The sequence below is a fragment of the Mirounga angustirostris genome, unplaced genomic scaffold (genome assembly GCF_029215605.1).
Source record: "Mirounga angustirostris isolate CCGP_5_RB_7025 unplaced genomic scaffold, mMirAng1.0.hap1 SCAF_1, whole genome shotgun sequence".
Lineage (NCBI taxonomy): Eukaryota > Metazoa > Chordata > Mammalia > Carnivora > Phocidae > Mirounga > Mirounga angustirostris.
This window is the reverse complement of record NW_026991709.1, coordinates 39,299,045-39,326,701: the sequence shown is the minus strand read 5'-3', so window position 1 is coordinate 39,326,701 and position 27,657 is coordinate 39,299,045. Positions and strand designations below refer to the sequence as shown.

Below are 27,657 nucleotides of genomic sequence, written 5' to 3'. Positions count from 1 at the left end.
AGGAAATCACTAAGACTTAAATGTTTAAAAATACTATTTAAAAATGTTTATCCCCTGAAAGTTCTAGAAAAGGAATCATCAGATCGATTTCATGTGAAACCATCAATTCTTAGGCTTACTCCATTCACAAACATCAGTCCTGTATCAACTGCTAATTCTTAGAAGGCATAAGGAGCAGAGTTACCTAATTAACTTTCTTTCTAGGAAAATGATAAAAATCATTCTTTTGAAAAATTACCAGATATGCATAAAAATGTTAACTTTAGCAGAAGCCAAAAATAGAGTAAAAGATAAGGAAAGAGAGCATAACAGCAATAAATCTTTATTGGAATTCTTTTTAACAAAATAATTTTTAAAAACAAAAGCCCCCGCATGTAAACAAGAAAGTAAATAAAGTTAGTTGGCATCATTATGTACATCCAAAAATCAAAACAAGTTCTGGGTTAACATTCCATAATCCAGTAAAATGTTTTGACCCATCAATGGTCAGGGAAACTATTTAATACTATCAATAATGCAACCTGATCTTTGAACAGCATACAATAATTTATGAATTATAAACGATATAGTTGGAACTTTTCATTCTTCCCACCAATCCATATGCCACATGTAGGCTAGTCCTAAAATGGATTTACGTTGTCCATATTAGACCAAAATGTCCATCCTCGTAAATTGACCAGGTTACACCTATCTGATCTCCTCTATAGTTTTTTATGGTGGGATATACTAGAACCCATATATTACAACATAACTTTTTTAAACTAACCTAATCCTAAATTCTACCTCTAACTAATCTGTCATTTCATTTTTTCTCACTTTCTATACATACATTAAATACCATAGCAACTTCACCTTAAAAAATACTAATACATTAATACACATTTAGGCAGTAATTTCTGACAAAGTTGTAGTTTATTTACCAAGAAAAAATGCTATTTTTTTTTATTTATTTTTTTATTTTTTTTTATTATTATTATTTTTTTATTTTATTTTTTTTTATTATTTTTAAAATTTAGGTCAAGTATTGTCATAGTAGTGTTAAATTAAGAAGGATGGCTTCCATTTAGAGGGCTCAATATACACATTAATGAAGATCAAAATTAAACAGAGATTAAATTATATCTCATATGGGGAAGATTTTCTCAGTTCTTGGAAGAAAGACCAAACTAGTTTTATTACTATAAAATGTTATTAATTCAGTGTCTGTTTTTGCTAATTACATTCAATTCACTTTTATAAGCTTTACAAAAGAGAGCTGGGATAATTTTTCTAAGAGGCCTTAATTTTGGTTTAAAATGTAAGTCTTTTCTGTCAGTTAAAATAATTTAAAGATGTGCACAATATGTTTGTGCTGTTTAAGGCAGGTGCCAAGCACATTTTGAAAGGTAATAAACTTACCAACTAGAAATGTTCTCCCAAAGGAAAAAAAAGAAAAGCTCATGACAGTTTTTAAGACAGATGTTTAAATAGCACTCTTCTTTTGGATGATTTAAAAATAATTTGGCAGCTGAACTGCCTATGGTCATACCACATATCGCTAAAAAAGGACAAGCAACAGACACAGAATTAATGATATATTTTTAGTATTTTTACAAGTCTCTTTAGTTGGTGTCTAGCGGCATTTAACAAGATTTTTGTATTCAGTGTAAAAAGATGGAACAGAAATACTAAGTAATGAATATAATTTCTCTATGTCATGCAGGAAAGAAGTCAAACGTTTTACATATCATCACTCCTAAATAGTTGTAATTAAAATCCAAACTGTTCCCATTTTTGCATCCTTGTCATTCTTTGGTAAAAGATTCAAAATAGTCATGGGTTAGGAAACAACTGTTTGCTCATGGTCTTCATTTTTGTAAAAGGAAATCTGCACTTATACTAAATCTGGTTTATACTAAATAATTATAAGTAAGCAAAATATTATGGTTTTTCTGACTAATCTACTCCTAAAGCTTTGAGTTGCCGTTCAATCTCTTCATCGGAGATAGTAGCCTTTGAAGTAGAGGCAGATGGTAAGCTTCGGGCAGCTGATGGAGCTTTGGCCATCTATATTAAAGGAAAAGGAAAAAAAAATGCATTATCAAAATTTGGGCAAGGACACAAAGGATATGCTGCAAAGACGTTTTCCATTCAAATATAAAAAGATGTCTCTAAGGGCAAAGGCTAACTGAAAGTGACAAAAGCGGTAGAAACGATTCCAACAGAGGATAGAAGACATATTCATACCTTTCCAGAGATTTCAATTCCGATTTCATCAAGAACTTGATTCACAATATCTTGGCTTTCTTCTTCATCATCAGAGCCATCAAAGATATCATCAAGTGTGTCATTGACTTGGGGGGAAGGGGAGAAACAAAATTACAGTTACTATCAAACAGATTTCAAGTTAGATTTACATTTTTAGGAGGTGGTCCAACTATGTGTACATATTTGTAATATTACTCAAGGGCAAACTTAGTTGAACCAGCAAACTACAAAAGTCATTTTCAAATGTTAGTGAAGTTCACTTATACATTTTTGAGTTACTAAATCTGGAGTACTTTTCATTGCAACACAACTAATATAAATAATAATTATATAACAAGTCTATGATTTTTAAAAATGTGTCTAATAAACAAAAGAAATTCACAGCTAAAGGCTTAAAGTTTTTAAATATGATTCTACAAACTGTATTCACTGAGCTAGTTAGTAGCTGTTAAATCTGACCATGTAATAATATGCAAGAATCAAATATCCTGTAAATATTAGACAATGTACTCTTTTTATACCTATATTTTCAACTTAAATTTACATTCAACATGTAGGCAGAATATTCTAACAAAGTATAAGGTTGAGTGTTTTATTAAACTTGTCTACAGAATGACATCCAATTTAACCTTGCAAAGATTATTATTGCTATATCCCTCTCTTCCTTCCCTTCCCAAAGTATTTATGGAAAAGCTTCTGTATAGAAGGTATCACATTAGGATTATGTCTTATTTCTGAAACAAAGTGCCTAGCATGTCGTAAAAGTACAACTAATGGACAGAGAAAAATGATCTCAGGTAGTTTACATTTAAGTAGAAAAGAAATTAACAATCAGGTTGTAGTAAATAAGAAAGATAATAAAGGGAAGAGATTATATCCAACTGGGAAGAAGTACATGTGAGGTGGTCCTTAAAGGATGCATAGGATTTGACCAAACAGAAACAGAGGGAATAGAATGAGCAAAGACTTGGTGGAAGACAAAAGGAATACACTCAAGGTAGAGTAAGTTCTTCTGTTGTGTTATTATTTAAGGGGCATGAATGGAAAAGGTGTATCTATTATTCTGGGTCAAAGAGCTTATGTCTGATATGGGAAAAAAGATCTGGGGAATCACTTGGGGACGTCCCAGCCCTCTCCCTGTTTCACATGTACATCTTGTTTGTGTCCTTGATATAATTAATAAAGCTTGATACTGGTTAAGATCTCTGGTTGCTATGAGCTTGATTTGACAATTTGAGATAGAGGAGAAAGAATAGAGAGGTGTAATCAGGGATTAACAAAGAAGGATGCTTTCAGAAAAAGTGTAACAAAATTAACCATATTTTATATATATATGTATATATATAATTTATATATTTGTATATATATATGTATTTACATACATATGTGTGTATATAAAATGTGTGTGTGTGTGTATAAAATACAGATTTCTCAAAGATCCCGTTTACAAAACTGAACTTGTTGGTTCTGGAGCAGCACTATACAACATAAATTTCAACTGGAAAAAGATTATATCCATTTAAACATTGAGTTTATCTTTGGATAAAAATACTAATGTTAATGCACTTTACCAGGTCATAGAAGAAATGAGTAATCACCAACAATTACTATTCTTTCAGACCCATTTGCAAAGTAGTAAAATACCAATGAGAACTATGATAGATATGAGTTGTATGAGCCTATTGATTCTCTTCATTATAGCTTAATGGAAAAGTTAATTCCTCTAAGATCTGCTCACACCTGTGCCATCACTGGGAATCACATAAACATGTTAGATACTGGGATCATTATATAAATGACAATTCTCAGTCATTAAAAATTCACTAATGATGTTTCAAAAAAGTCATACTTTTCAAAATAAAGATTCACAGTCAAAGCTAAAGAGTTTTTGAACTATCAAAGATACACATACATTTTCATTAACTCCTAAAAGGAAAATAGAAAATAGATATTTTGAAATTGAATACTTAAGGTGGTGAGTTTCATATTCCTGATAATTTAATCAGATACTAGTTTATACACTAAATGCCATTAAATTAAAACGCTAGCAGCTAAGCAGAACTAAACTGGCGTATCTCTACATAGTTGTAAAACAATTAGAAAATACCTTTGCAAAATAATGATGTCAGTTTTTACATACCAGGTTAAGTAATGTTGACCAGGATGCTGTAAAAGGTCACTTATTTATTAGCAACCAAATAAAGATTGGAATAGTCTTTCTGGGAGGATTTTGGTATGAACCAAAAGCCTTACAAAAGTTAATACTCTAAAGAGATTTTTAAAATTTAGTCAAAAATAGTACAGAAACATTTATCAAAGGATTAGCAAATACACAACAAATTTTAAAACAATCTTACTGACCAATGTAAGAATGGTTCAATAAATTAAGATTGATGTTATTGAATACAGATGTTATGCAATATTAACGCTATTAAAAAAAAGACTTCGGAGAAGATTTAAGGTCATGAGTACATGTGTATATCATACTATGATGTTTTCTAAAAGCAGGATAAGGTTCAAAACTGCACATGTAATATGATTTAACTTCTATAAGATATGGGAAAATATAGGAAAGAAGCATATAACATTATCAGTAACTATATCTGGGTGATGTGATAACAGATTTTTTAAATGAACTTTGTTTCTTTGTGTTCTCCATATTTCCTCTACAAAATGCAATTAGTTTATAGTCAAAAAGAAGAAAACTAAATATTAAATAACTTAGGGAAGAAGAAGGAAAAAATAAGAACAAAAGAGCTTCCCATTATCTCTACCTCTAATAAAAATAGAGATCTTCTCTAGTATGAAAAGAATCAACACAACTCTTAAACTACCAAATTCATACCAGGAAGAGTTCTTTTATTCACAAGTTGGTTTTGGTCCCCTCATCAATTAAGCAAAACCACTGGGGCCAATATGGCATAAAAATATGCCATATCATATTTTATATTTTTTCTTCCAGTAAAGTTTGATAGGATTTGAGCCTTATACTTTGCCAATTTAACAATACACTAGAGTTATAATACAGACATCTATTCAGAAGGGTGCTGTACTTGCTTTTTTCAACATTTGTGCTTTTATGGATTAGAATATGAGGTTGCTAGTAAATAAACGTGGCTGATTCAAAGATAAAAAAACTGTAAATTTCATTACAAGTTATTAAACTTACTCATTTCTTCAGTCATTTCCATTTTCATGTTTTCCTTCTGGAAATTCTGCATTGTTTGTAATGTCTTTTGTGGATCCATCTTCTTGTTAACTGCTTGCATTGTCTTTAAATATATGAAAAGATTCATGTTGGCTACATAAATGTGACATTTTACTATGAATTAAGTCCAAAGAGAACATATCAAATTAGATACAGGCTTTCTAAAGATATACATACTGTCATAATCTAACATAAGACTGTTAAGTAGTCTAGAAAAAAATGAAATACTCACTTGGAAACCATCTGCTTAACATTTATATAATAAAGACCAGGGTGAAAAAACTCATATGAACAGTAGGCAAAAAAAAAATAAAAAACATTGTCCGCAAAAAATCCATTTCAAATGGGAAAACTACATTTGCCTACTATGTGGCAAGTAGGTAATGTCTAAATTGAAAAGAATTACAATTTAAATTTTATAAAATTTTTCATTAAGCTTTTGATGTCTAAATTAAAAAGGAAAATACACAGCATACACACTTAATCCATTCACATATTTTAAACCACGGTTTAAAGAAATGAACAGAACACCGAGTTTTGTAAAAATATGTGAAAAGAACTCTTACATTTTATATTCACAAGTTATTTCATTAAAAGAGATTAATGCTATCTAGCATGGCCAAAATATTTTATACATATTATATATAAAATTTATGTATTATATACAGTAGTTCAGACACTATACAATATGAAACACATCAGTTTCAAAGATACCAAGCAGTCTTTTCGCAATCTGTACACAATGCTACAGCCAAGGTAACCTTTAAGTATAACACTGGATTTCCCCCATTCCCCTCCAGCCCACACATACCTTTGAAGTGACTTTCCATTGTTCTTAGTATTAAAAGCCAAAATCCATAATTCACTATGAGACCAAACACCACTGAACTCTGCCTAACAAGCTAGTCTTTTTTTTTTTTTTAAAGATTTTATTTATTTATTTGAGACAGAATGAGAGAGAGAGAGAGCACGTGAGAGGGGGGAGGGTCAGAGGGAGAAGCAGACTCCCTGCTGAGCAGGGAGCCCGATATGGGACTCGATCCCGGGACTCCAGGATCATGACCTGAGCCGAAGGCAGTCGCTTAACCAACTGAGCCACCCAGGCGCCCACTAACAAGCTAGTCTTATGGTGCACCATTGCCCTCCAGTCACACTGATCTTTCACTTCCTTAAATGTGCCATACTTTCTCTTGCCACAGGACCTTTGCATACGCTGTCTCACACCTGGAATGCTCCTCACCATTTGTTTTCATTATCAACACTTCAGATTTCACCACTTTCCTAGGGAAGTCGTCCCTGACACCCCTGATTAGAATAGATATCCTTGTTAAATCCTACTCACTACAGATGAAATTCCCTATTTATTGCTGTAAATTATATTACTTCACTTGCAACTTACAGTATTGTAGCAACTAATACTAATAACAATGGTGATAATGATAATAATAAAGCAGTAAAAGCCTATATAGTCTTAACTATGTGCCAGACACTGTTCTAAGCACTTTACATATAATAAATTTAGAGTTAAAAGACATTTATTTAAGCCTGACAAATCTTACATGCTAGGTGCCACCATTTTCCCTCTATTAAAAATGGAGAATGAAGGCACAGAAGGGCAAAATAACTTGCTGAAAGTCACAAAGCTAATGAACAGAAGTGAGATTTAAATTCAAGTAATCTGGTCCAGAATGTATATTCCTAATCACCGCACTAAACTCTCTCTCAAATGGGCTCTTTTTAAGCATGTATGGGGGCACCTGGGTGGTTCAGTTGGTTAAGCGTCCAACTCTTGATTTCAAGTCAGGTCATGATGTCATCAGGGTCCTGGGATTGAGCCCTGAGTTGGGCTCCGAGCTCAGCATGGAGTCTCTTTGTCCTTCTCCCTCTACTCCTCTTCCCACTCTCTCTCTCAAATAAATAAATAAAATCTGAAATAGACTGTACAGTTTAAACCCTTGCCTGGTTTTGCTTTCCACTTCATCCCCATCATTTGTTATACTTCCTACCTATAGGGTCTAAACAAATATTTGCTGAATTAATACATTTCTAAAAAGATTAAGTGAAAATTCCAGTACAGATATCTCTATATGGCAGGACCATATTCGGTACCTTTTCCTAGCCTACCACCTGCAAAAAAAAAATTGCAAAATAAGTGGTTTTCCCTTTAACATTATTGAAAGGTTACCCATCTCAAGTGTGTGATCATCACATATGATCTTTTCCTAAATTAGATGTTTAGTTCTGTCCGTTTATGAAAGAAAAAAGAAAAACAAAAGTTTTTGTCCTTAACTATGTATTTTTCACTGTAAAAGGACAAAGATCCATCAAGAATAAGTTACCTAACAGAACAAAACTAATATTGAAACTTCCTCTATTTTTTTTTGAGACTTCCTCTATTTTTTTAAAGAACATATTGTGTCACTGCACTTACTGCAGCTAAGATGGATAAATTCTATTTTCATGTGTTCTGTAATCTAAAACACAATTATAGTTGCTCCTCATTATTTCCAGATTCTGTATTTGTGGATCTGCCTACTCACTAAAATGTATTTGTAAACCTCAAACCAATACTCATGGAGCTTTTGTGTTCCTCTGTGGACACACAGAGAACAGCAAAAAAATGTGAGTTGCTCAACATGCTTGTTTCCAGCTGAGGTCAAACAAGGTGACACTCTGCCTTCCTGTCTCAACTCTCAAACCGTAAACAAGTGTCCTTATTTGTGGTCTACTTAGTGCCATATTTTTGTACATTTTATTGGTGATTTTGCCATTATTTAAATGGCCCCAACCAAAGTACGAAGTGCACAAAACTATGTGTCCATGGAGAAAATACATGGTAGCTTTGATTAGGCATGACTTCAATGTTAATGAATCAACATTTATTAACTATGGTGTCTTTCAACAGAAACACATAAACATTAGGTATAAGCTGGTTGACAAAAACATTGTGACCAAAGGCTAACCCTATATTTCCCATAAGAGAAATGGTTCGATATTCACTAACTGAGTATTCCCAACTTAACAGAACATTAACTACTTCAAATAATGAGAATCAACTGTATATACCATTTTTTAAATATGAACCTCCTACTTTCTCTCCTCTGTGGCTTTCTTTTATTTTGGTCTTCATATTCATATTCCTCCTTCCTTATATTTAACACCTAATGGTATTTTTAAGACCTAGGTCTTCTGCAAAGTCTTTCAGATCATTCAATTCAAAGATCTGTGCAGTTCACTGAAACTTAGCACAAACTGACGTATGTAGTCGGTAGTTTCCTTGTCAGATATACCTTAACCTCCCTGCTCTCTACCCCCACCCCATCCCCAATTGAACTATAAAATCTGTGAGAGCAGGTCCTTCATCTTAGATGTCTTCTTACTCCTTATAGTACTTCACATACATCAAGGGACTCATTATTTATTAAAAAATCAAAAAGCTCAGGGGCGCCTGGGTGGCTCAGTCGGTTAAGTGTCAACTCTTGATTTCAGCTCAGGTCATGATCTCAGGGTCATGAGGTTGAGCCCCACTTTGGGCTCCATGCTAAGTGTGGAGCCTGCTTAAGATTCTCTCTCTCCCTCTCCCCTCCACACCACCCCTAAGCTTGCTCACTCTAAAATAAGCTCACGTCCTATAAACTCTATAGTAAAAACATTTTTTTTTATACAAAGACCGTAAGTTAAACATAAGTTCCTGGTAAAATTAACTGATAAATCCTTCTGACAGAAATCATGTGTCCTTCTGACACATACATGAAAATGAATCAAGAGCAAATTATTACTCAGAAGTAATTAAAACTTATAGCTTAATGAAATAAGACCAAAAATCTTCTGACAATTTAAGGGAAAAAAGCAAACAACACTTTTAAGTCAATTTAAAAAATTTAGAAGCTACACATGACCTTGGAAAAAATCAAAATATCTGAAACAAGAAATTTTATAGTAAATCAATAAAGAATCTACATACATCCAAAACTGTTATAATATTGTAAAGTAACTATACTTCAATTAAAAAATCTAGAAGTAGTTATCTGGATTATCTAGTATTATTAATGCCTTTTAGTAAATATTACACAGATTCTGTGCCAAATATACATCAGGAGCTACTTTTAAATCTGATTTGAATACTGACACTTATATGTCTTAGATAAAACAATAAATGTATGGATATAATGGTTCCCACTTACTTTTGCTGTAGTAGACATTGCTCCCGCCATCTTCATCTGGGAATTCATCACTTTTGTTTGTGTCGACATAGAAGTGACTTTTGAACTTACAGCAAAAGTTCTTGTTTTCTGTTTCCGTAGATGTACAAGCTGTTTGGCTAAAACTCTGCAAGCTTCTTTATTACCAATCTTAGCCATTTTCTTAATTTCTAATTCCTAAGAAAGGAAATAAAAAGAGGGGAATAAAATCACTGAGAGGTAGTCCCTAATGATTAACTTCAGAAAAAAAAAAAAATCAAACACACATCATATACCCTTTTCTCCCTGATCATAAAGAGAGGAAGAGGCAGGTGGGCGCCTGGGTGGCTCAGTTGGTTAAGCGACTGCCTTTGGCTCAGGTCATAATCCTGGAGTCCTGGGATCGAGTCCCGCATCGGGCTCCCTGCTCAGCGGGGAGTCTGCTTCTCCCTCTGACCCTCCTCCCTCTCATGCTCTCTGTCTCTCATTCTCTCTCTTGCAAATAAATAAAATCTTAAAAAAAATTAAAAAATAAAAAAAAAAAAAGAGAGGAAGAGGCAGTCATAAAGTCACAAAAAAAGTTAATTTGAGAGAGCAATTTATTCCACAGGTTTACACGGGAAAGACAGAATTCATACCTTCATCCACAAATACAAAGCAAATCTATAAAATAGTATTTACAAAGAGCCCAAAAGAAAATGAAAAAGCTCAACCTAAAAGTCAGTAGGAAAAAGGGAAAAAAAACAAAACAAAAACAAAGAGTTGGTGGGACAGAGCAAAAAGAGCACATTGGTAGATTTAAAGCGTATATGACAGACAATTACATTAAGTGAGAAGGTTCACCTAACACCTCAGTAAAAGACATAAACACTACTATATGCTATATCAAGAAACCAACTTTAATTACAAAAACAAAGCTAAGTAAAATAATGGAAAACGTATTCCATATAATTACTTACTAAAATCTGAAAATCTGGAGTGTGTACATTAACATCAGATAAAATAAACAGACAAGGAATACTACCAGAAATAAAAAGGGGCATTTCATAATGACAAAGGAATCAATATATAAAGATGTTAAAATAATCCTATACGTGCATGCACCTAAGAACAGAGCTTCAAAATATGTGAAGCACAAGTGACAGACCTGAAAGGAGAAACACACAATCAGCATGAGGGATATCAACCACTCCTCTCTGGATTACATTGCTGTAATTGTTAGAAGCAGATAATCTGCAATGATACAGATTTATAAAAAATACTATCATCAACTTGACCTAACCAACATTTATAAAAACGCCATCACCAACAGCAGAATCTTGTTTTTTATAGATATACACTAAAAAAGAAGAGAATCACCAAAATATATCATATTTTGCTCAGAAAACACAACTCAATATAACTGAAGAGGACTGAAATCATACAAAGTATGTTCTCTAATAGCAATGAAATTAAACTAGAAATCAGTAAGGAAGGAAAAGGAAGGTATATCATAAATATGCAGAAATTAAACATGGTTCTAAATAAGTCATGGGTTGGAAAAATTTCAGGAGAAATAATATTTTGAACTTAATAAAATGAAAATGCAACATATCAAAATGTGTGGGCTACAGTTAAAACAGTTCTTAGAGGGAAATTTATAGTATTAAAACTTATATTAGAAAAAATAAATATTTCACAAGCTTCAAAATTGAGAAAGTAGAAAAGAGTAAGTAAAACAGTAAATACAAGAAAAAATATTAAACAATAAAAGAAATCTATGTAGTAGCAAAGAAAAAATATCGAAAATTAATGAAATCCAAAGCCTTTTTTCATAAGAGGTGGATCAAATTGACAGGCCATTAGCCAGATAGATGAAGGGGAAAAAAAAAAAATGAGACAAAGAGAACACACAAATTACAAAGATTAGGAATGCAAAGGAGGGATCACTTCATATTCTAAAGATGTTAAAGGATAATATGGGAATATTATGAATAATAGGTCATTACATTTTTTTTTTAGAAATGTCCTTTTCCTTATTTTTTTTTTTAATTTTATTATGTTATGTTAGTCACCATACAATACATCATTAGTTTTTGATGTGGTGATCCACGATCCATTGTTTTCGTATAACACCCAGTGCTCCATGCAGTACGTGCCCTCCGTAATACCCATCACCGGGCTAACCCATCCCCCCTCCCTTCTAGAACCCTCAGTTTGTTTCTCAGAGTCCATAGTCTCATGGTTCATCTCTCCCTCCAATTCCCCCTCCCCATTTTTCCCTTCCTTGTCCTAATGTCCTCCATGCTATTCCTTATGTTCCACAAATAAGTGAAACCATATGATAATTGACTTTCTCTGCTTGACTTATTTCACTTAGCATAATCTCCTCCAGTCCCAATCCATGTTGATGTAAAAGTTGGGTATTCATCCTTTCTGATGGCTGAGTAATATTCCATTGTATATATGGACCACATCTTCTTTATCCATTCATCTATTGAAGGGCATCTCGGCTCTTTCCACAGTTTGGCTATTGCGGTTATTACATTTTAAAATTTAGTAGACATGGACGAATCACTTGACAGATGTTAACTACCAAGGCTCATTTAAAAAGACATATCCTGATCCATTCTGTATCTGTTTTTTTTCTAAAAATTGAATTTGTAGTTTAAAAACATATCCACAAAGAAAAGCTCCTTCTCAATGGCTTTACTAATGAATTCTATCAAACATTTAAGGAAGAAATACACAAACTCTTCCAGTAAAGGAAGAGTAAGAGAAACCAACTCATGCTTTAAAGTCAGCATCACTCGGATGTCAAAACCAAATAGACACTGGACAAAAAGATAACTACAGATCACTATCTTTCACAAACACGGATGCAAATATTCTTAACAGAATTTCAGCATACTGAAAAAAATATTTCAAAGAAAAAAACACATCATTACCAATGGAACTTATCCCAGGAGCAAAAGCTTGATTCAACTTTAGTAAATCAATAAATGTAATTCACTACATTAACAGACTAAAGAAGAAAAACTACATGATCATCATCTCAACAGATGCAAAAGTGAACCTCTACCCTCACCTGATAACACAATAAAATTTAATTCAATATGGTTCACAGTCCTAAATGTAAGAACTAAAACTAAGATTCTTTTTTGCACTTGATTAAAATAAAAAATTTTCTGTTCCACAAAGGATACTATCAGGAAAATAAAAGACAAGACCAATAACTGGAGAAAATATTTGCAAAACATATATTTAATAATGTACTTGTATTTGAAATATATAAAAAACATACAAATAAATAAAACATTGACAAAAATGGGCAAAAAGACATGTAAACAGCAAACAGGCACATGAAAAGATGCTGAACATCATTGGCAATTAGCAAAATATAATTTAAAATGACAATCCACTATACACCTCCAGAATGACTAAAAGTAAAAAGACTGTCAACTCCAACTATTGGCCAGGATATGGAACAACTTTACTTTCAAGTATAGCTGGTGGAACAGAAAACATTATAGCCAATTTGCAAAACTGTCTAGCAGTTTCTTACACAGTTAAACATACATTTACCCTATGATCCAGCAATCCCACTCCTAGGAATATACTCAAGAGAAATGAAAATATGTTCACACAAAGACTTCAATTGCATCTTTATAGCAACTTTATTCAAAATAGCCCAAACCTGGAAATAACCTAAATGTCCACTAGCTGGTGAACAGATAAATAAACTGTGAAACATCCAAACAATGAAGTAAATTTAAAAAATTAATACTGATTATATAACACTGATTAATCTCAAAATAATTATGATGAGTGAAGGAAGCCATATTTAAAAAAAAAGTTCATATTATATGATTCCATTTATATAAAGTCTTGAAAATGTAAACTAATCTACAGTGACAAATCAGTGTTCGCCAGGGAGGAGGGAGTCAGGGAAAGATAGGTGAAAGACATTACACAGGGAATAGGAAACTTTTCAGGATGATGGATATGTCCATTACCCTAATGGAAGTAAGGTTTCATGAGTTTATGCATATGCCAAAATATATCAAATTGTATGCTTTAAATATGTAGTTTATTACATGTTAGTAATATCTCAATCATGCTGTTCATTTAAAAGATTTTAAGCAACATACATTTAAAAACATAACAAAAATATTTAAAGATGGGGAAGATAATCTATTTTTTAAAAAGTACATTCATTATCACAGATACAATGATCACTAAAGTATCAAGTAAGATACCAATGAGTTAACATAATTATTTCTTGTAACCCTTTCTTATTATTCAGGACTATTTTATTTTTGTTGTTAACTGAGAATGAAGTAGCTGTGTTTTGAGTAATATTTCCTCCCACGCATTCATGACTTCTACAAACTGAAGAATAATTTGATTTTATAATCGGCAGAATACACAGAATCCTGATAAAAGTCAGAATGACACAATAAACAAAGGTAAGCAGAAAATGCAGGAAGACGTTAAATGCCATTTCTTAGTAAATCACTTACCACCTGCCATGTGTCTTATTCTTAGTTAGCAAATTATTCCAACACTAATTTCCAAATTTGTTTGAAAAGTTAAACTGAAATTTAATGTTCTACTTACCAGCTGTTTTTCTTGTTTCTCTAAAGCTGCTCGGTCTCTGATTATAGCTCTCTGTGTACCTCGTAATTCTCGATTCTGTTCCTTTATTACATCTAAGAGAACCACAAAAGAAACCTAAATGTATGAATTCCAAAATTTTTTTCAATACCATTTGAAATATTAGACTTGGAGACCTTAATCAAAAAAAAAGAAACCTTGATTTACTAGATGTTAAAATTTTTTCATTCAATATACTAAAAAATTAGTCAAATATTAATACTTGGATTATAAATATTAATTATATAAAGAATTACAAGATAAGTGCAGACAGGCTATAGTTGGAGGTTTAACCAAAAGTATATATAAATCACAATAAAATATTCCCTTAGAGAACTGATGGTATGCAATGTTTTATGTGGCACATATATATGTGTGTCTCTCTCTCTCTCTCACACACACACACACACACACTTTTCATCTCTTCTTACTCCAGTATTATATGAAATTCCAGGAAGGAAGACAGATCATGTGTTTATTAAATCCTTTTTTCTACACTAAGTCATTATGACAGAGTGAAGCAGCAGACCTTCCAATGAGGCAGACCTGGATTTGAATCCTCCCTCTGCTACTGGATCATTATTTGATGATATCTTGGCAAAATTAGTTAATATTCTAAACTTCAGGTTTCTTATTCATATGATAAGGATAGTTGTTAAGGTGTAAATAACATACATAATTGCCCTGATATACTATTAAATTCCCAATCAATCTTAATGTTTTTCTAACTGAATTCATTTGGATTCATTAGTCCCATCTTTTGAAGAATTAAAGTATTAGTCTAGGCCTGATGGACCATAATTTGGGTTAGTTGTTACTAAACAGTAATTTCTTCAAAAATCATAGACATTGATGGTAATTCTTGCCAAAACTGGTCTCTCATTATCAGGAATCTTGCTAAGTGCTGTACATATATTATACAATATTCACAATAATGCTATGGAGTTGATTTTTCTATTATTTTATATTTAAAGAAAACTGAGTGTTAGGAAGTTTAAATAACTTGCCCAAGGTCACAAGGTAGTAAGCAGTAATGCCAGATTTGGATCCAAGTGTTCTGTCTCCTGAATCAGTAATCTTAATCACTTCATTAGAGTACCTTTCTAGTCAAGAGGTAGATTTAAAAACAACAGTAACAACAACAACAGAAAGAATAGTCTCTTCATCAAATGGCACTTGGGACAACAGGATTGTCCACATGAAAAAGAATGAAATTGGACCCCTACATCACAGTGTATATAAAAATTAACTAGGGGTGCTTGGGTGGCTCAGTCGGTTAGGGTCCAACTCTTAATTTCAGCTCAGGTCATGATCTCGGGGTCATGAGATCAAGCCCGCATCAGACTCCATGCTCAGAGTAGAAGTCAGCTTGAGAGTCTCTCCCTCTCTTTCTGCCCCTCCCGCTGCCTGCATGGCCATGTGCTCTAAACAAACAAACAAATAAGATCTTTTTAAAAAAAATTAACTAAAAAAAGATTAATGACCCAAATATAAAAACTGAAATCATACAATTCTTAAAAGAATACATAGGAGTAAATTCGCAAGATCTGGGATTTGGCAATAGATTCTTAGATATGACTCTAAAAGCATGAGCAACAAAAGAAAAAGTAGACAAACTGGACTTCGTGAAACTTAAAGGCTTTGCACCAAAGGACATTATTAAGTGGAAAGATATTCCACAAAAAGGGAGAAAATATATACAAACTATATATATGTTAAGAGTCTAGTATCTAGAATATATAAAAAGCTCTTAAAACTCAAAAACAAGACAATCTAATTAAAAATGGTTGAAGGACCTGAACAGACACTTATCCAAAGAAGATACAGAAATGGCCAATAAACACAAAAAGAAGATGCTCAACATCATTAGTCATAAGGAAAATGAGAGCTACTTCACACCCACCAGAATGGCTATAATCAAAAATGAAAATGGAAAATAACAAGTATTAATAAGGATGTGAAGACTGGTACCCTTTGTACTGCTGACAGGAATGTAAATTGTTCCACATGCTATGGATAACAATTTGGTGGTTCCTCAAAAAGATAAACATAAAATTACCATATGACACAGCAATTCTACTTCTAGGTATAAGAGAACTAGAGTATAAAAAGAAATGAAGTTCAGACACTGTGGATAACAATTTGGTGGTTCCTCAAAAAGATAAACATAAAATTATCATATGACACAGCTATTCTACTTCTAGGTATAAGTGAACTGGAGTATAAAAAGAAATGAAGTACTAATACATACTACAACATGAATAAACCTCAAACATATTATACTAAGTGAAAGAAGCCAGATATTAATGGTCACATTTTATGATTATGTTCATATGAAATATCAGAATAGATAAATTCATAAAGACAGAAAGCAGACTGGTAGTTGCCAGGGGTTGGGGAGAGAGGAGAATGCTGAGTCACTGTTTCACTTGTACAGGATTTTATTGTGAGATGATGATAATGTTTTAGAACTAGAGGTGGTGGTTATACACCATTGTGAAAGTACTAAATGCCACTGAACTGTTGTTCACTTTAAAATGGTTAATGTTATGTGAATTTCACCTCAAATAAAACAACAGAGCCAACAACACCCATTATCCTTTTACTGATGGAACATCACAACTTATGTTCTACACATTCCTGTGTGTAACATATAACTTTACTCAGAATAAAGATAACTAATTATATTGAGGAATAGGCAGCATACTAAGAGGTTCACAACAACCACAAACATAAGTACTATTATCTCACTTATTTCAGGGAATTTGACATTCGGTAAGGTAATCTGCCCAAGGAAGAAAGAGTGCTAGGATTCATATACAGGCAGTCTGATTCCAGGGCCTCTGATTTTAACTACCATATTATGCTATGAAGGCTTTCAGGCAAACAAGAAATAAAGGTATCGGAGACATAATCCTTATCAATATAGATACATATCAGTAAAAATATACAAGATTTAAAACAGAATGAAAAACATTTCAAGTCATTATATAAAATATAACTAATCAACTACAATGACTTTCTGAATAAAAGTTAAGATGCCAGAGCTTCTCTTTACAAGCCATCTATTTTCCCTCTCTTGCATACTGTGTTTCTCAATGAAGTTATATTGGTGGACAGCTCATGCTCAGGATTTTCTAGGAATGTATTCTACAGGTTCCTTAAATATAGAAATAGGAAACCATATCATATATATAAGAGAAATGGGGGGGGCTCGACCCCAGAACATTGAGCCAAAATCAAGAGTCAGACGCTTAACTGACCGAGCCACCCAAGCATCCTTTATTTCCCAAATTTATTAAGCCAAGGGTCCCTTCTAAGAAATCTCTATTAATATTTTTTAGATGCTAATGTTCCATGGAGCACCAGTTGGCATTCTATTGTCACAATTTATTAGTTTCCTAGGGCTGCTATAACAAATACCATAGACCGGGTAGTTTAAACAATAGAAACTAATTTTCTTACAGATCTGGAATCTGAATATTTTTTAGATGCTAATGCTCCATGGAGCACTGGTTGGCATTCTATTGTCACAATTTATTAGTTTCCTAGGGCTGCTATAACAAATACCATAGACTGGGTAGTTTAAACAATAGAAACTAATTTTCTCACAGATCTGGAGCCTGAAAGTCCAAGATCAAGGTGTTGGCAGGTTTGATTTTTCCTGAAGCCTCTCTCCTTAGCCTGCAGATGGCTGCCTTCTTGCTATGTCCTCATACAGTCTTTTCTCTTAGTGTGCCCATCCCTGGTGCCTCTTCCTCTTTTATAAGGTCACCCTACTATTGGATTAGGGCTATGCCCTCATAACCTCATTTAACCTCAGTTACCCTTTACATACCCTATCTCCAAATATAGTCACATTAGAGGTGAGGACTTTAACACATGAATTTTATGGGCATACAATTCAGTCCACAGTGCACAATATCTTTCCTCTGACATCTGTAGACACTAAACAGCAAAGCTCTCGTTTCCCTAGATTTAAAAGCAGTCATCAGTCTTTTCATCCTCAACACTCCCAATTTTCTTCTTTTGAACTTAGCATGCTATCTTGCCAAAACCAATGAATTGGTATAAAAACACTGACCACTTACCCTACTGTTTCAATGATGAGGGTCTTCTAAAGCCTTCAGAGTACGGAAGCGAAAAAGAAGCCACCATATTGACAAGTTAAATTGTGGTCAGATAACCGATACAGATGCAAAGCAATTGCTGAAAGCCTTGACTGCTAAGATCTAGAATTCTATCAATATATACTTATTCATTATGAGAATAGTATAATATGTAATAAAAAGTATGTATTTGATCCTTGTCTTTAGTTCGTGGCACAGAGCTCCTAAAACCCTTGGAATTTCCTTAGTGGTAGGAACATCTTTTAGCTCAAGAAGGTGGACCCCTAGATAGTTTCTGGAGGGCGCTGGTTACCAGAAAGACAAAATGCTTGAATAGAGGGTAGGATGTTCAGCCCCAACCCCCTGATCTCAGGAGAAGGGAGTGGAACCGAAGACTGATAAAAACTCCTGAATAAAGAAGAGATTAGGAGAACTTCGCGGATGGTGAACACACTGATGTGCTGGGAGGGCAGCGTGCCTGAAAAGGGCATGAAAGCTCTGGGCCACTTACAGCCCCCACAACTTTGCTTCCATTTGGCTATTCCTGAGTAAAGCACTTTCCTGAGTTCTAAGGGTTGTTCTAGCAAATTATCAAACTGTGGAGGAAGTTATGGGGACTCTAGAATTCACAGCTGGTTAGTCAGAAGTACTGGTGGCCAACTGGGCATCTAGGATGAGGACAGTCTTCTAGGACTGAGCCCTGCACCTGTGCTAACTCCACGTAGTGTTAGGACTGATTGACGTTTTGGACACAGCAGTTGATGTCACAGAATCAGAGAGCAGAAAATAGATATAGCCATCTTTGTTGGGAAAACACATATTATGACATGAAATTTTACCAGAACATGTACCTTAATCAAAATAGTTTTATTTCCCTTTTCTTAATTTTATGTAACTGTATACCATAACTATCACTGTATATTAGAGAAAGAAAAAGGAAATTAACTACTGCACATTCCATAGCCCCATAGTTAATAGACCTATTAATATTTAAACAGTTCTAAGCTATAAACTGAGAGCATCTAATGTTGCATACTAAAATACAGTCATAACACTTTAAAACATATTATGGTAAGAAAAGATAGTAAAACATTTTCTTCATATGAGATGATAGGCATATCCTATAAAAAACAAATCACTCTTTAAAAAAAAAATCCCTATATTAAATCCACATTTAATGACTTGGTCTTCTAGATAATTCAGAGGGGCTAATAGGAGAATGGTTCTGAGACACTTATGTTTTTAGGCCAAGTTTATTTTCCATTATATTTATTTTTTGGTAGGTTTGATTTCCTCCCAAGATTACAAGCTCTTTAAGAGCAAGGAGCACAAGTATTTTATTTATTTATTTGTATTCCCACCACACTTCATGCCAACTACTACCCCAATATAGTATACTTAGCAGTGATCTACGGGAGTACAGACATATACTGAAATGTAAAAGAATGTGACTCATAGGCATAGTTAATACATTTCTTTGAAAAGTATAATAAACTCTATTGGTTACCAAGAAAGATGGTTGATAATTTAACCATGAACTTTAACTATGATAGATCTCTTTATACAGTGGAAGATAGAGCACTGAAATAACCAGATATTTCCCTTACAATTTTCTGCTTTCCCCTTGTTTTCATTCTGAGTCAAGACAATGAGAGAAACATGTACTGGGTATTGCTGACATCTAGGAGATAGAGTGCTTGGCTATTGCCCATCCCTGCTTCCTTCTCTAGGCAAAAGAATATGCCCAAATTTTTATATTCCAGCACTTCATTTACCTTGTGGGGTTGCTGTGAAGCACTTCATAATAGGTGGTAATAAAGAACTTTTACATTGTGAAAATGGCAATGGTACATGGCTGTGACTATGGTATGTTCTCTTTGCTCCCATTCCGTAAGGTAAAAAAAAGGGTCGGAGGCCGTCCCAACCACTACCCTCTTCTCATCCAAACCCAGCACAACACTTAGAGAAGGCCACCCAAGCCAGCTCCACTGGAGGCATTAAAAGCCTGTCTCAAGTCTTTCAGGTTATTTTTACTGAATGAAATATACATGTGTGCACTGGACTGATCAGGCTTAAATTTTGGACTTAAGAAGATACAGACAGAGAAGGTCATTCTGCCCTCCTTAGTCGTGAATCAGTAAGGTCTATCTGCTTACAGGAAAAAAAAAAAGTCAAAAAATAAAAAAATAAAAACAATACAAAAGGGGCCTCCATGTGGTCCAGCCTAGCTTACTAGATAGAATTCTCTACTGGGGTTTGAGGCTAGGCCCCAACTTGAATTATGGCTGTCTTTCCAGACCCTGCTTATTTACATATAATTTGCACATTTAAGGACTGAAGCAAAAAGTAATTATCAACTCTAAATACAGGCACTCATTAATTTGTGAGTTATATTTTAAATATCTTTAAAGTACCTTTCGTTTGGGGAAAAGGAGATACCCTGTCTCAAGCTTACAGGGTAGTTCAGGTTATTGGCCCAGCATCCACTCTACCATATACTGGGTTTTGTGCTTTATTATAAGGTCATGTTTACTACAGGGGCAAGACAGAAATTTTAATCTAATATACCATATTTTCTGCTTTTAAATGTATTTCTTTAAAGAAAAAAAAATCATTTTGATCCATGCAGTTTTATTGCCTATCAGTTGTCTTAAGTCTAGTGATCACATGGATTGAAAGAGAAGCACAGAATAAACAAAGCACATCTTGCTTTACCATTTTTATTAACTTGCTTTGGAGATCAAGACCTGAGAAGACAGGGAGCTTCTCCTTTAAATTTCATCTGCAATCTCTGCAGCAGCTGTGAGTGTAAGTAGTGGGTCTGCAGCCCTGGGATGGCAGGATAACGGGTATTAGCTACAACCTGATCCTTACTGAATAGAAGAACCACCTGTGTGAAGGGGGTGTGGTGGAGCTCACCAAACAGTAAAGAGGAAAGGAGTCCTGGCTATGCAGGGATGTACCACCTTCTTGGGTAGATGAGGAGAAAAAAACTGCAAACAGCACAAACTCAAAAGTTAAGGGATAAGAAAGAAATGTTTAAGGTCAGTTCCTAGAAAATGCTGGCTCTGGGAACCAGTTACTGAGAGGCAGAGGGAAAATGACAATGAGAGAATGGATGGGGGAGGAATCAGAATTTGATATGCAAGCAAATCTGTTTCTCAGGGTTTGGAAACTGTATATCAAAAAATCAGGGAGGAATGGCATCAGCTTAATTAACCAGTTTTGATACATGGTAAAGAAAAAATAAGAACAAAAAACAACTATGGGAAACAGAAAGAACTGTGCAGGATTGTGCCAACAGATTTTTTCTACATATGGTCCTGGGAGCCAATCATCCATTTAAAAACTAGGTTGAAGTTGAAAAACTCAGCAGGACTTTCTTGGAAGGAGGAGGTAGAATACTAAAGAGAAAATAGGAGTCTAGCCCTACGGTAGCATAAAAGGAATGCTTCCTGCCCCTCCCCTCCCCCCCCCCCCAGTAAAATCTCAAGTCACTCAAATACTGAGAAATTCATTCAGATTAATTTATCATTAGTAAAATATCAGTGTCTTCAAGAGCTGACGGAAGGTCTTCATATGGACTATGTGTCAGTATATCGTTAGGTCTCATTTGGTCCTCAAAGACACAGCTTTGGTACCATCATCAATAACAGCTTCACTTCAGAAAATTGTGAAAGAGCATTTCCTCACTTTAGATGAGAGAGGGAACAAGAAGGAAAGATCCTATGAAAGGAAAGTTTCACAGACTTAGGGACTTGAAGGTAGAAAATAGCAGCAGGAAAAGAAATACCAGTCTTTGGGGTCATGCTAGGGATGCAGAAATACAAAAGACATTTTCCTACAGAAATACCCATGGATGGTATCCATCCGTCTTCATACCAAAAAGTATGGAGAACCTTAACTCAGAAAAATGCTCAGAAGAGAGTACTGTGCTTCTGAATCCCATGCTCAATTATTTTTCTTTGGTGTGCCAAGAATGTAGGGGCCAAACAGCAAGTAAAATTTGAGTTTTTAAATATTCAGAGTAAGAAGCACTAAGGGAACACAAAGCATCCTAGGAAAGATCTAGCTATTATAGGTAGCACCAGACAGTTCTATCTTATTTGGAAGAAAGCAGAGAAGTTCTGGAGGGGATTCAGTTTATATAGTTGGTAGATTTTATTGTCTTAAGATATCAGAAATGTGTCAACCTACCTTCTCACAGGAGATTTATCCCAAGTTAGTCAAAGCTTCAGATTCTGAACTCTGAACTACTAGCATACATGGATACAATCCCAATAACTCAAAAACCAAGAAGCTTGCTGCTCTTCTATCAGTAGAAAGTTCCTCAAATTATGTCTAAGCTTGCAGGTGGGTGGCAATGATATATGGATATAGACTATAATAAGCTCTGGATCCTGGAAACACTACTTTTGGTTAGTAAATACTATCATTTTGAAATTTTGCCTGAAATAAACTGCTGCAGAGATACTTTCATGTGTGCTGAAGAGACTCTGCTACCTTGCATAAATGCAATGTAGGAAAAACTCTGAATAAACATAATCCAACTCTGGAAGTGCACAAGGATCTACTTTAGTTCCAGTGAATGCAAGTCAGGAAGCGGGGGCTAAAAAAGTGAGAATACGGGACTGAGATACTTAACACAGTTTGAGGTGGCATCAGAGAAGAGTTCTTAGAGAAGAAAAACACCTGACCTAGTGCAGGTTAGCCAGAGGAAGGAAAAAGAGGGTTCTATGCATAAGGACATCATGAGCAAAAATATGTCAGAGAGAGAAAGAGTACTGATGAATATAAGAACAATACCCCTGGACAGTAAAATGTTCAGGGACATGAAAAGAAAGATAAGGACCAGATCAAGGAGGGCCATATGTGCCTATTAAAGAGCTCTTGTTGATCCTGTCGGTACCAGCGATATAATAAAGGGGTTTACACTGAGGAGTAGAATAGTCTGATTTGGGTTTCTGGTGGATCAAATCACAAGGCAACTTTGTAGATGAACAATTTAAGGGCTATGAAGCTACAGGAAGGAAAAGCAGAAAGGTGATGTAATAAAGTGCAAGAAAAATGGGATCTGAATTAGAGCAGGAGTGCAGACACACAGTGGAAAATCATGTGTCAAATATTTAAGAGGCAAAAGGAGCAAAACTTGGTAATTAATTAAAGGTAGGAGGCAAAATCAAGACCTGCCAATACGGGAAGAGGAGACTCAGGAAAGGAACTGACTTAAAGTAGATAGTGATAAATTCTGTTTGGAATCTCTTCAATCTGAGGTACTTTGGGACCTCTAGGTGGAGATACTTAGCAAATCGCTGGTCTGAAACTCAGAAAAATATAACTAGAGATACAAATTTGGGATCCATCAGCACTTAGGTAATAGATAAAGTAACAAGACTTTGGATAAGATCATGCAGGGAGAGAGTGTACAGTTAGAAAAGTGGCAGCCCAAGATGGAACCAAGAAGAACACTAACATTTAGGGAGCAGGGTTTAAAAAAAAAAAAAGGAAGGAAGGAAAGGAGAAGGGAGGAAAAGAGGAAGGAAAGAAAAGAAAAACCTGAAAGGAGAAAGAAAAAAAGTGATTAGAGAAATTTGAGGAAAATGTTAAAGAGTTTCATGGAAGCCAAAAGAAAATTTCAATAAAGAAATTATTATTAGGACCAAATGCAAAACATAGGCTCAAGAGGTGATCACTAAAAAATGGCCATTTTGACAATCTAGGAGTCATTGATGATCTTAGCAAGATCTCTCTGCTTAAGATGTAAAGCAACTGCTATAGAATTGGGGCATTGTCTGAGAAATAAAGGGGTAGGGATGGGAGATGACACAACTCCTTTAAGAAGTTTACATGAAGAGCAAAAAGAGACTGGACAATACTTCCTAAGAAACCCTGGGTCAAGGGAGAATCAGGAAAAGGAGGGTTCTTCCCAGTTCTACTACTATATGAAGTTAAAGTTCTACCATTGATTCCAAGGGAAAAAGAGTCCAGTTCACAGATAAATGGTTACCATTACATAGTACCTACCAAAAGTTGAGAATTCCATATACTAGAAAGAACAGCAAAATTAAACTGTGTCATAGGCTCTCTAATAAGGAAATATTATCAGTGATAATACTCAAGGGATGAGGTCCTGGTTTTGCCACTAAGTTGTGTGACCTTGGGCAAATTACTTAGTCCTTTGTATCTCAATTTCCTCACCTATGAAGTGAGGATGATAATAGTACTTACCTTCTAAGTTTTGTGAGAATTAAATAAGATGCTGCATACAAAATGCTACCACAGTGCTGGCTTAGAGTAGGACCTCAAATTTGCCTTTATTGAGGATAACAGACAACAATTATATAGTGCTTAAAAAATTTCACTTTTTAAAAGACATATTTAGTTGTGCATTTATGACAAATCCTCATGGCATCCTGATTTACAGGTTCATAATTAGTTTCAATAAGCAGGTCACCATTAGTCCACTTAGGGGGAAAAAAAACACTGTAAACACATTACCCTCTGTATATGTGTATACCTTATAAATCAGTAAAAGGAAAACCAAATACTCAATTGTAATTTCAAATTCAAAATAATCTTTCTCTTCTATGGCACTGAGGTACAATTCTCATTAATTTCTGTAACAAAGTATACACTGCAGAGGCTTGTTCATCTTTGTGTCAAAAATGAATTAAACATAACTCTGAATGGTAATAAGTGCTGTACTGTTGTCTCCCTTTTTAATTTACAAGTGCAGTAGTCTTTAATGATATAGTATGCAACTCTTCCAGCCAATCCAAAGAAACAAAAAGATTCAATTATTCTCCAGATCTATGTGCAGTTACATATTTCCCTTATATATCAGAATTTCATTACTGCTGAAACAGATAAAGGCAGCATACAGCAAAAGATCTTATGATCAATAATCAACGAGTCCGAGGATCTGGGAGAAAAGCATAAAAATACATTACATTTCATAATATACAGCCTCATTACTGCTAAGAAGAATGCTGTCACCTTTTAAACAAAACACCTTTTTAATAAAACAAGGAGTAAAAACATCAACAAAGCTCTATTATCAGAATAATGAAAGTACAAATCTATAATTAAAATGTCAGTAAGTGATCTGAATTGACATGATAATGTAAAAAAACATCAAGTATGCAGTTTGCTAGTTACAGTAAATGTACATGGTGGCCAAATTTACATTCAGAAATTTCACACATAGATCTTTAAATCAGTAGTATAGCTCCTAAAGTCCTTAAGACTTTCTTTTTACAAATAAATCTATTTAGCAAAAAACATTATTTCTTGGATGAATTAACCCAACTACAAATGAGTATATAGTTAAATACCCTCACTGCACATCCTCACTTTTTTTCTTTTTTATTCTGTTCTATAAAGTACAATAGTCCTAGTATACTGTGCCTAGAAGCACAGTGATGAAAATACAGAACTGATATTTATGTCTTTGAAAATATTTGACAGATATTAAGCAATTAAAGCTGTTTGGACTTTAATGTTAAGATTTTTTTAAAAATATAATTTGTAACATCACAGTAACAATGGTACAACTCTTTTCCTCTGTTTAGCAAATTGTCACTATAAAAAACTGAAGCAAAAAAATAAACCATTTCCCCCCTGAAGTACTATACAATAATTGGAAACCACAATATTGGTACTGAAACAGTGGAGAAAGTGCCACATTAAAAATTAGACAAATCCATCTCACATAATTGTCCTATATCCTGTACCAACTTGAAAGGTATTCTAGGTACTGTAAATGGTACTATTTAGTTAACAAAAGGTCCATAAATCGAAAAAAAATTTTTTTTCACCCACTCAGGGTAGGCAAAAATGTATTATGCTGTGTACTAAATCAGGGCTAACATTACATTATGTGTTGAAGTGAAGGGTAGAGTGGCAGAGTAAAAGTGATGTCTTTGTTATCCTCCCGAAAATAATGTTGCTGGCACTGGAACAGTCAATACAAAGGAATGAAGGAGTTACCCCAGGTCTGGACTCAGCACCCTGTTTGTACCAATCACTGTCTAGCTACCACTGCTCCTTTTGTGGCAGGGTTAGACCCTTACAAAGAAGTGATTCTTTGGTTGAACCAACAGCAACCTAGACTCAACATGTAATAGGAAACACAATTTTTAAATAACTTGAGTGAATTTGATTCCTGGTGGCAGTCAATGTAAATATCAAGAAGTCATTAATCAGTGTTATATATACATTACAGTAACTGCTTATAAACAACAACTTGTATATTTCCGTACATTCATTTTTTTTCCTCTTAAGAGGACATTGAGCTAAATGTCTGAAACAATGCAAGTATCTAAAAATGTAAACTTCTATGCAGACAATACATACCACATCTCTTACTTTAGATAGCAAAAGATAATCACAGGGAAGGAAAAATACATTATGAAAACTAAACCCAAGGTACTTCCCTTAGGTTTCTTTTCTATTTCTCCCGGAGTCAGTAAAGAAGCAGTTGTTTCACATCTCTATTGATGGGACATTCTTAAGGGCGAGCCGACCCAGACCTAGGTTCATTTTGTAACTGGAGCCTGTTATCCCCTCCTCCAGCTGAATACAGTTTTCCTGTTTGTACGCCTGTTAAGTAGTACAGCTCCAAACTGAAGGAGCAACAAACCAACAGATGAAACCAACAAGAAATTCATCAAATCTCCGTCTAATGACACTCAAGGGCCAACCGCATCCTGTCTCCTCGAAATGCTCAAGGTCTCGCTAAAGGAAAAACCGGGGGTGGGGGCAGGGCGGTAAAGGTGGTGTATGTGCGTTACAGAGAGAAGCAGCCAGATCTGCTCAGGTGAGGTCGAGGTGTGGCGAGTCAGCAGCGATGGGGAAGCAGAGAAGTGACGCACGAGGGCGGTCACCTGTGGGGCCACTCGATCCAGCCCCGCCCCCAGGGACAGCTGAAAGAATCGTGGCCGGAAGCCCCCAAAACACGCCAGGGAAACGCAGAGCTGGGCCCCTTTGGCCCGGCCTGAACTCACCATCCACGGTTTTCTTCTTGAAGAGAGACGCCATGGTCAGGGACCGCGCCTGGGCTGCCCGGCTTGGCCCGGTCCGACCCGCGACTGAGAAAGGACAGGAGGGAAAGGACAGGCCCCTAGAGGGTTTGGTGTGACGGAGCGACGGGCCAGAGAGGAGGGCGGGGTCTCCAGGCAGGACCCGGGGAAGGCGGGTATCGGCGAAGCCTACCGCAGCCGACTCGCCCCGAGCTCAGGTGACCGAGAACTAAGACACTTTTTGGAGAAGTCACTTC

General features: G+C 34.8%; 1 protein-coding gene across 1 annotated transcript; it reads right to left on the bottom strand.

Moving 5' to 3' along the window:
* Positions 1-306: 306 nt before the first annotated feature.
* On the bottom strand, positions 307-27,657 carry CHMP2B (charged multivesicular body protein 2B). The gene is made up of 6 exons (XM_045902687.3): positions 27,386-27,657; positions 14,236-14,327; positions 9,640-9,834; positions 5,417-5,519; positions 2,227-2,333; positions 307-2,046 (listed from the first exon to the last, which is right to left on the bottom strand). The coding sequence occupies exons 1-6, from the start codon at positions 27,417-27,419 to the stop codon at positions 1,936-1,938; spliced, it is 642 nt and encodes a 213-aa protein (XP_045758643.1). The 5' UTR covers positions 27,420-27,657; the 3' UTR covers positions 307-1,935.